This window comes from Parasteatoda tepidariorum, chromosome 4 (assembly GCF_043381705.1).
Source record: "Parasteatoda tepidariorum isolate YZ-2023 chromosome 4, CAS_Ptep_4.0, whole genome shotgun sequence".
Lineage (NCBI taxonomy): Eukaryota > Metazoa > Arthropoda > Arachnida > Araneae > Theridiidae > Parasteatoda > Parasteatoda tepidariorum.
Genome location: NC_092207.1, coordinates 95,439,358 through 95,449,536, shown reverse-complemented (window position 1 = coordinate 95,449,536; position 10,179 = coordinate 95,439,358). Strand labels below are relative to the sequence as shown.

Genomic DNA, 10,179 nt, shown 5'->3' with positions numbered 1-10,179 from the left:
ATGTTTTCAAGTCTTATTATAACCTACAATTCAAATTTGATTAAAAAATATTTTGTAAAACAAAAAATAAAACTGGCATAAAACAAACTGTAAGAAATTATGTACTAATTAAAATTTGCTTTATGTATAAATTAAAGTTTTGCTTCATGTAAGTATAAGACAAATTAAAACAGATACATAAAATAAAAACAATTTATTTAGTCATTTTTTTCGCAATTATGTCACAATTCGCAGTTTACATATACAAGCGCGCAGATTTACAAAATTATCAACTATGTATATCACGATATGTTGATGAAACATACAACGACACGATTAAGTTATCGTGCATTTCTGTACAAAAAGTAATGATTCCGATTGATTCCTCAAAATGCTTGATGATCAACAGAACCAAGAATTCCACTTAAGGAATTATTAAGTTGAAAACGTCATACTGAATGAGTAAGCGCTTCAGTTTTCACCAGAAATTCAGACACTCGTTACACGAATGGAATCTAGTGATCTTAATCACATGATCTGAATGTTGTGTGCAGATGCTGGTTGCGAACTGCTGATAACACAGTTAAAAGCAATGCCTCAGTTTTTACAAAAGTTCATTTTATAAAATTATATAAATATCAGCACCATTTTATCCAATGAATTCGTATTTCTGATGTATCGTTCTTCATAAAGATTCAAGTGCTTCCAAATAAGCTATCCGTTCATGTGAAATGTTCCTAAAAGAAATAAATACGGATATTAGAACAAGTTTTTTAAACTCTTTCATTGATTTTCTTCAATAAAAGTTGCTTAAGCGTTAGATTCAAAACATTTTAGGTTCTGGATATTCAAATTTATATCTTAACAATAAATATCAAAATAAAATATAAATTATTGCTTTTGTTAATTTTTCAAGGGATAGATAATTAATTTTTGAACGGGTATTTCGTTTCAAAAATGCTTGCATGAGATGCAAAACTTCTTATGAGGATATCAACAAAATGAGTTTTTTTTTAAAATTAAATTGATAACTCATGAATTGAATTAAAAAATTAAAATGAATTTCAAGTCTTAAACTGAATTTTTGTAAAAACAATTTATCTAAAATAAGTTTTAGTTCCCGTTTTTCAATTTTTCTCTTCAAAATTTACGATTAATAAGTATAAAAATGAAGTTTTTTTAAAATTATTTTTTAAATGTTTAAAAAAAAATAATAAATGTGTTCTAATTATTCAATCCTAGTTTATACTAAAAACTAATAATATAATTTTGTTGCTAATTTTTCACTTTACATTTGGTATAAAACAATTATGAAAAGATGTTTCAAGGAATTCTAAGTATTGTAACTGAACTTACTTACAATAAATGATAGCAGAAATTAATGAAAAATTTTGAAATATTTTATGAATATTAACAATATTTTAAAGATTTAATAAATATAAACTAAATTTTAAATATTTCGTAAATAGTAATTGAATTTTATATACTTCGAAAAGGTTTGTTTCATTATATTTCATAAAATGTTAAAAAAACGTACCAGGTTACCAAGACCATTGACTTCCTCCATAACTTGAGATGCCACCAAATCCACCTTTGCTGTTTCCGCTTCCATATACCCCTCCACCACCACTGCTTCCTCCNATAAGCTATCCGTTCATGTGAAATGTTCCTAAAAGAAATAAATACGGATATTAGAACAAGTTTTTTAAACTCTTTCATTGATTTTCTTCAATAAAAGTTGCTTAAGTGTTAGATTCAAAACATTTTAGGTTCTGGATATTCAAATTTATATCTTAACTATAAATATCAAAATAAGATTAAAATTATTGGTTTTGTTAATTTTTCAAAGGATAGATAATTAATTTTTGAACAGGTATTTCGTTTCAAAAATGCTTGCATGAGATGCAAAACTTCTTATGAGGATATCAACAAAACAAGTTTTTTTTTTAAAAATTAAATTGATAATTCATGAATTGAATTAAAAAAATTAAAGTGAATTTCAAATCTTAAACTGAATTTTTGTAAAAAAAATTTATCTAAAATAAGTTTTAGTTCCCGTTTTTTAAGTTTTCTCTTCAAAATTTACGATTAATAAGTAGAAAAATGAAGTTCTTTTAAAATTATCTTTTAAATGCTTAAAAAAATAAATAAATGTGTTCTTCGAATTATTCAATGCTAGTTTATACTAAAAACTAATAATATAATTTTGTTGCTAATTTTTCTAAGTACTGTAACTGAACTTACTTACAATAAATGATAGCAGAAATATAATGGAAAATTTTGAACTATTTTATGAATATTAACAAAATTTTAAAGATTTAATAAATATAAATTAAATTTTAAATATTTCGTAAATAGTAATTGAATTTCATATACTTCGAAAAGTATCGTTTCATTATATTTCATAAAATGTAAAAAAAACGTACCAGGTTACCAAGACCATTGACTTCCTCCATAACTTGAGATGCCACCAAATCCACCTTTGCTGTTTCCGCTTCCATATCCTCCTCCACCACCACTGCTTCCTCCATATCCACCACTCTTTCCTCCACCTCCGTTGCCATATCCGCCACCAAGACCTCCAAATCCACCTTTTCCGCCACTTGAGCCTTTTCCTCCATTACCACCTCCATAACCTCCACCTAATCCTTTACCTCCATTACCACCTCCATAACCACCGCCTAAACCTCCTTTTCCACCACTACTACCGCCATAACCCCCACCTAATCCTCCTTTTCCACCACTACTACCTCCGTAACCACCACCTAAACCTCCTTTTCCACCACTACTACCTCCATAACCACCACCTAAACCTCCTTTTCCACCACTACTGCCTCCGTAACCACCACCTACTCCTCCTCCGAGACTGGCTCCATAACCACCTCCAAGAGATGCACCTCCTCCATAGCCACCTAATCCTCCTTTTCCATTACCTGCTCCGTAACCTCCGCCTCCGCTACTTCCCCCATAACCTCCTCCTAAAGCTCCACTTAAAGCAGCAGCGTATTCGTCTCCACCGCTACCACCATAACCACCTGCTCCACCTGAACTTCCACCATATCCTCCTGCTCCTCCTGAACTTCCGCCATAACCACCTGATCCTCCTGAACTTCCGCCATAACCACCTGATCCTCCTGAACTTCCGCCATAACCACCTGATCCTCCTGAGCTTCCACCGTAACCACCTTCAGATTTGCCGCCTCCTAAGCTACTGATACTTAATCCTAAAAGAGTGATACCACCATTTCCTCCACTGCCACCGTATCCTCCTGCACCACCACTGCTTCCCCCATAACCACCAGAGCTACCACCGCTTTTACCATATCCTGCACCACCACTGCTACCGCCATATCCTCCACTACCACCACTGCTACCGCCATATCCTCCACCACCGAGGGAAATAATTTGAATTCCTCCGCTTCCGCCTTTTCCTCCACCATATCCACCGGCAGATCCTCCCTCGTAACCACCAGCAGCTCCACCTCCATAACCTCCAGCAGAAGCACCACCATATTCAGCAGCAGATGCACCACCATATCCTCCAGCAGATGCACCACCATATCCTCCAGCAGATGCACCACCATATTCTCCAGCAGATGCACCACCATAACCTCCAGCTGATGCTCCACCATATCCTGAATCACCGCCTCCTGAACTTTTTTCTCCTCCATATGAGCCTCCTAAGCCACCTAGGGCTTCTTCACCATAACCGCCTCCAAGTGATGCTCCTCCATAACCTCCATCTGAAGATCCGCCATAACCACCTGCACTTATAGCAGCTCCACCATACTCACCAGATTCACCACCACCATATCCTCCTCCAATTGAAGCTCCACCATATCCACCATCTGAAGAACCACCACCATATCCACCTCCTGTAGATCCACCTCCGTAACCTCCATCACCTCCACTTTTACCACCTCCGTAACCACCATCACCTCCACTTTTGCCACCTCCATTTAGAGATACTGGTATAGCAAGAAGGATAGTTGTGCCTTTTCCCCCAGCACCTCCACCATATCCTCCACCGCCACCACTGCTTCCTCCATATCCTCCGCCACCACCGCTGCTACCACCATATCCACCACCACCTCCTCCGCTTCCTCCATATCCTCCGCCTCCACCACTTGCTCCTGCAAAGCTAACAGCTCCACCATAACCAGTTGCTGCAGCTATTAAATCTTTTGTGGTAGATATAGTTTTCTTTTTTTCTATTTTGGCACATGTGGCGCTTAAAATGAGACAGCTCAAAACCCATAGCTGAAAATTAAGAAGAAGAAGAAAAAAAAAATCATTTTAAAAATGCTAACCAATCAAATCAGTTTAAAAAAAGTATAGGACAAAATTTTTTATCTGCTTGCATTCTATATATTTCATTACATGCAAAATAGAATATACCGAGTCTTAATTATTATGAATAAAGAAGTAATCGTAGAAGATAAGCTTAAAGCTTTTAAATACTGCGAGACAAATCATTTAAATCAAAACAAGAACACAACAACAACAAAAAATTAGATTAGATCTTGAAAACATTGTTCTGTTATGAAAAAATTGCTCTCATGAGAATTACATCAAGGCAAACAAAATGATAAATTATAAATTCAATCGAAATATAAGTCGTTTCAGCCCTAATTTTTGCAACTTTAAGTTAGAATTAGATTTCTCTCTCAATATGAGCTACCATTTACTGGCCTGAAAAAAATATGGCTTTTTTTTATTGAAAAATACTAGCCTTTTCTTACTTTACATCATGCTTTTTAATTTATTCTATTAATGGCTATTTGATAAAAAAAAATTGAACTAAAATTTTTGTGAAAGTTATTTGAAATTATTCTTCATTATTGAAACAAACTGCATTACCTCATGAATAAAAAAACCGGCAAAATTGTTGAAAATAATCACTACTAAACGTTATGCATATAATGATACAACGGAATAAAAATATTTTCATGCTCTAAAGGCTCAGAATTGTGACACGGAATTTCTTAAAATGAAACTTAGTATAAATAAGGTTATACGGTTATAAAGTAGGTACAATAGTATGAATAAGGTTATACGGCTATAAACTAGGCATAATAGTATAAATAAGGTTATACGGTTTAAATAATTCTTAACATCATGTATGAAAACGGAAGAGAAATTTTTTTTTTCGTAAATTAGCAATGAGCTATTCACAGTGAATAGCTTTGTAAATAATAATAATAAAAGACAAAATTGTCCGTGGTTTTTCTAGGTAAAGAAGTCAGGAACCAAAATAAAAATTTTACCTGAAAGTTTATTAAATTACATACCTGACTTCTTATTTCTACTAAATATTATTTAAAAAAAAGTCAAAATAATAACCTAAGGTAGGTTGGCACTTTATTAACATCGCACTAAAGCTACACAATGGCGACGGTCTAAGAAACATCCCTGAGGATGATCCGAAGACATGCCATCGCAATTTTGATCCCCTGCTTTGGTAGCCAGACGATTTGAGCGTGAGGTTGAGCAATTTACGGTAGAACAGTTTAACAAAAACCGATACCGCCCACCCTCAGTCCCTACTCAGGCCGATCAAAGTGGTCACCCACCCACTTACTGACAGCAGCCAGTGAGGTTTAACATCGTTGTTCTACTGGGAACCATGTGCTTACGATTAGTCCACTGCGGGACTGACGATTAGACCAATTACTTTTCAGTGGTATGGCAGCGGTCACACAGCGATGAATAGGCAATATGGAAAAGGGTTTAATTGGTTATAAAAACATTCTTATAGACTTTATTTATTCTCTTAATTTGTAGCTAACTACTTAAAAAGCATTTCTTATACAGATCATTGTGGTTATGGAGATAAAAATTCTACAATTTTATTACCATCGGTATGATTATGACAATGTGGTTAATATTGCGCACAAGTCAATTTTACTTCTCGTACATGTTATCGGTATGAAGGTGGATGGGCTTCAAGTCGCCACTATCTATTATGTTAAGAAATTTGAAAACTTATTAAAAGCACTTTAAGTTTTAAAAAATGTACTTAACACTTTAACTTTGTTTGCTATAAAATGTCTTTTTGAGATATGTTTATTTCTTAATAGCGGCCGTCGCACAACAATGAATATGGAGAAGGCTTGGTTAATTTAAAAACATAACCGAGAGAGAGATTTATCTAATTTCTTATCATTTTTTGCTTATCGGGTATTGATTTGAAATGTTTCACGTATTTATTAAAAGCGTTTAAATTTTTAAGAAACTACTTAGCAAGACTTTTTAACTTTTCTCTTTTGCATTGAAATTTATTATGACACGCAACTATGTATACGGACTGTGGAAAGGAGTTTGATTAATTTAAAAATCATTTCCAAAGAGATTTGTCAAATTTTTAGTAATTCTTTCCTTTTATCTACTATGTTGAAAATACTTTTAGAACTTAACTTTTTTTATTAAAAATACTTAAACACGTCACAAAAATTTCAATAAATGAGCGGATGTTATTCAATTTTGTTTAAAAATTTAGCTGTACAAATATTTTTACTTGCACTGAAAACGTTTTGAAATAATTTATACTACGTACAATAGTTTTATAAATTTTACCATTTGAGTTACGATATTTGTAATGCCTAACGGTTGTGTGGTAATTATTAAATTTCTAAGGTTTATTTCCCAATTATTTAAATTTTAAAGAAGTACTTAACTTTATAAAATCTTTTATAAAAATGTATAGAAAACTCATTTATTTTCATGAAAACTAAGCATTTTAGCAAATTGTCAAAAATCCCACAAATTTTAATTGTTTAATAATTAACTTATTATACATTTTAAACTGTTCGTTTTATTCTAACACACTGATTTTATTCAAACATACAATCATTCTGTTCACTTATTTTATTCCCATAAACATATCTAAATTTAAAAATTAAAACTAACTCACAGTTCGTAAGAGTATCGAAAAATATAGTTAAAAATATTCTGAAATCAAAAGTTTTAAAAACTTAAATTTAATAAATTTAAATATATATTTTTCTTAGCAAATTGATAATAATTACTAAAAAATTAAAGATTTTTAAAAATTTGACTTCATAAATACAATTAATAATAAAATTAAATTTAATTCTAAATTTTTCCTTAAATTAATTTTTTTCTCCAAAAAATAAAGATTTTTGCAATATTTTTATTATGCAAAATTTAATAATGCAAAATTATTTATTTTTTTTTCTTGGATATTTTAATTTAATAACATTTATATTCTTTAATGATAAAATTTAAGAAAGAAATATAATTTTTTTTATCATGTTAAATAACGAGTGTTAAAAAAATTTGTTTCATTACTTAATACTAAATTATTATATTGTGGAAAGCATCTATTAAATATTTTTAGTATTTAAAAAGTTTTAAAGTAATATGAATTCAATCAATATTTATTTAATAATTATTAAGGCATTAATTAAAGCAAATAACTCTTTTAATAAATAAAATTGACAACAATCTACTTAAAAACATTCGTATTGCCTCATCATATTTGATATATAATATCGTGATTTCCTTATAGTTGATATCAATAACTAAAAAATACCTTTCATAAAGTTTACTGAAACATTTTAAAGATATTTTCTTTCAACAATAATTAGTACAACATAAGAAATTAATTATTTAATAACTATTTAAAATTTAATAAAAAATAAAAGTATTACTAATTTAAATTTTAGTCAGTTTTTATCCAGTGTTTACTAGCTGATGTTGTAAATTTTCCTATTGTGCTGATCTTAAGTGTTGCCACGGTAAAAAATATAGAAAATACCGTGAAAGCTCCTTATGATTTAAAATTATGAATTAAGCTCCTTATTCATAAAAACATATTACATGAAAAAATAATCATTATTAACTATTTAAAATTTCAAAGTAATAATTGTTACATTTTTAATCAATTTTTATTCAATGATTTCATTGAGCACAAACTCATGCTAAATTTTCTTAACAATAGAATTTTTAAATCTCCTTGTGATTTAAAATTATGAATTAAGCTCCTTATTCATCAAAACATATTATCTGAAAAAAATAATAATTTTTCAACTATTTAAAATTTCAAAGTAATAATTGTATTCATAATGTTAAATTTTCAACAAATTTTTATCCAGTGATTTCATTGAGCACTAACTGATGCTAAATTTTCTTAAAAATTTAATTTTTTAAGCTCCTTGTGATTTAAAATTATGGATTAAAACATACATAAACATTTTATTCATTAAAACATATTATATGATAAAATAGCAATTAATTAACTATTTAAAATTTCAAAGTAATAATTGTATTGATAATGTTACATTTTCAATACATTTTTATCCAGTGATTTCGTTGAGCACAAACTGATGTTAAATTTTCTAATTGACTTACCTTTAGTGAAGCCATGGTAAAAAAGTTCTATGAAGTTCAGTGAGAGCTCCTTAAGGTTTGGTGAAGCTAACTGATCTGATTGTAACTCATTCTGATTTTCTCCTTATATATATAGGACAATCGCTGGACATCACTCTGTCCCGATTTCAGCCATCCTCCAATGAAGATGAGAGTGATTTTTTTTTTAATGCTTTGTTTCGTTTCATCGGGGAAAGGACAGGTGGAATACAGACCAGTTGATCTTTTTTCTTTTCTTTTTTTCTTACATCCCGTTATTTTCTTACCTTTCTCTTTTCTTATAACCGGGTTAATTGCGCGAATGATGCTTTTGGGAGATCTGAAAAAAAGATGAAAACGATGCCTGCGGATATACGTAAAAAAGAACTTTTATTTTCATTCTCGCAGACGATGTTTTTTTTCGTGAAGTGAAAGGAAATGATTTCATTAGATTTGTATGTATTTGTTAGTGCGGTGTTTATTAGAAGAAACAGTATATTACACCCGAGGTCAATAGCAGACTTTTTCTTTTTTTATACCAGGTATTTTTCGCTTTAGATGAAGATGTTGGAAATTTAGTCACGATTTTGGTGGAGGTGGTAAAAAACCGTATCGAGTAAATTGTAACATCTAATATTAGTACGTTAGATTTGAACTTTACACTCCCTTTTTTTCAAATTTTCATCAAAGTTGCAGCTGTTTATTCTGTTAGTTTGTTAAAATTAAGTCACGATTTTGAAGATTTAACGAGACTGGTGGCATCCTATTGATTTATGGTTTACCTATTTTTCATTTAATGAATATAATTAGCATTAAGTAGATCAAATATTTTGATAGCTCCACTTTTTTGTTAGAGAAATTGTGAAAAAGAATGCACGGTTTTAAATTACTTCTATTTAGAGAAGAAAAAAAACGCTTTCCATTAACTTCAATCCAAATCAGTTTTCTAAAATTAGTATGCCGTTATTTCATACTAAATAATCTAAACGCGTTAAGGTACCTTCCCTAACGCAGTTGTCTTCTTATGTTAAAGTATAGAAAAAATCTGCATTCATATTTCAGGTACAGAACTAGTTATATATATATAGGACTATTAGATTGTTTGTAACTTAGAATGTCTTGAAAGATAATTCTCCGTTGGAAGGACAACTAGAAATTATAATTTCGCATTTTTATGAATATGAAAAAAAATATTTTTATGCATTCACGTTTCGTACTAAGTATTCGTGGCATGGATACATGCATATTTACAAAATATTTCTTGTCAAATATATTGCGTAATTTCAGAAATCACGTGGGTGACAAATCGGGAAATCGCTTTAAGGGGATTCGGATGCTCAACTTTAAAATGTCCTATCTTAAAAAAGTACTAAATCAAATAAATTTTTTGGAACCTTTAGTTTTTTTTTATGAAAAAAAGGGTGTCCACAGCGGATACCAAGGGAGAAAATTACAATAGTTAATTTTGAGGGTGAATAATTTAAAAAAAAAAAAATATTTTGGACAATTTTGCAATCTTAAAACTGTAAACTGCAATTTCGGAATATTTTTGAAAGTCTAGAAAAATGTTGAAAGTATGGACTTTTTTAAACGGAGTATTTGGGTATAATTTCCGCGGTAAAAATTTACTGTAAACTCAATGCAAAACTAAATTAAACAACAAATAAGAGAAGCGTATTTATAACTGAAGTTAAAATTTGAGGAGGACGGAATTGTTTTCATGGACGGTTATTTTTTTGAAATCATGTTTGGTAGGAATACTTTAACTTTTTTTTTCGGGGGGGGGGAGGAACTTTGCTTCTCAAGTTCTTCATATCTTCAACTTAGAGC

At 30.5% G+C, this 10,179-nt stretch overlaps 1 protein-coding gene across 1 annotated transcript; it reads right to left on the bottom strand.

The window, feature by feature from the left end:
• Positions 1-500: 500 nt before the first annotated feature.
• Positions 501-8,517, bottom strand: LOC107439918 (uncharacterized). The gene is made up of 4 exons (XM_071180215.1): positions 8,353-8,517; positions 2,406-4,239; positions 1,517-1,648; positions 501-716 (listed from the first exon to the last, which is right to left on the bottom strand). Exons 1-2 carry the CDS (start codon positions 8,365-8,367, stop codon positions 2,410-2,412), a joined length of 1,845 nt encoding a protein of 614 aa, XP_071036316.1. The 5' UTR covers positions 8,368-8,517; the 3' UTR covers positions 501-716; positions 1,517-1,648; positions 2,406-2,409.
• Positions 8,518-10,179: the final 1,662 nt, after the last annotated feature.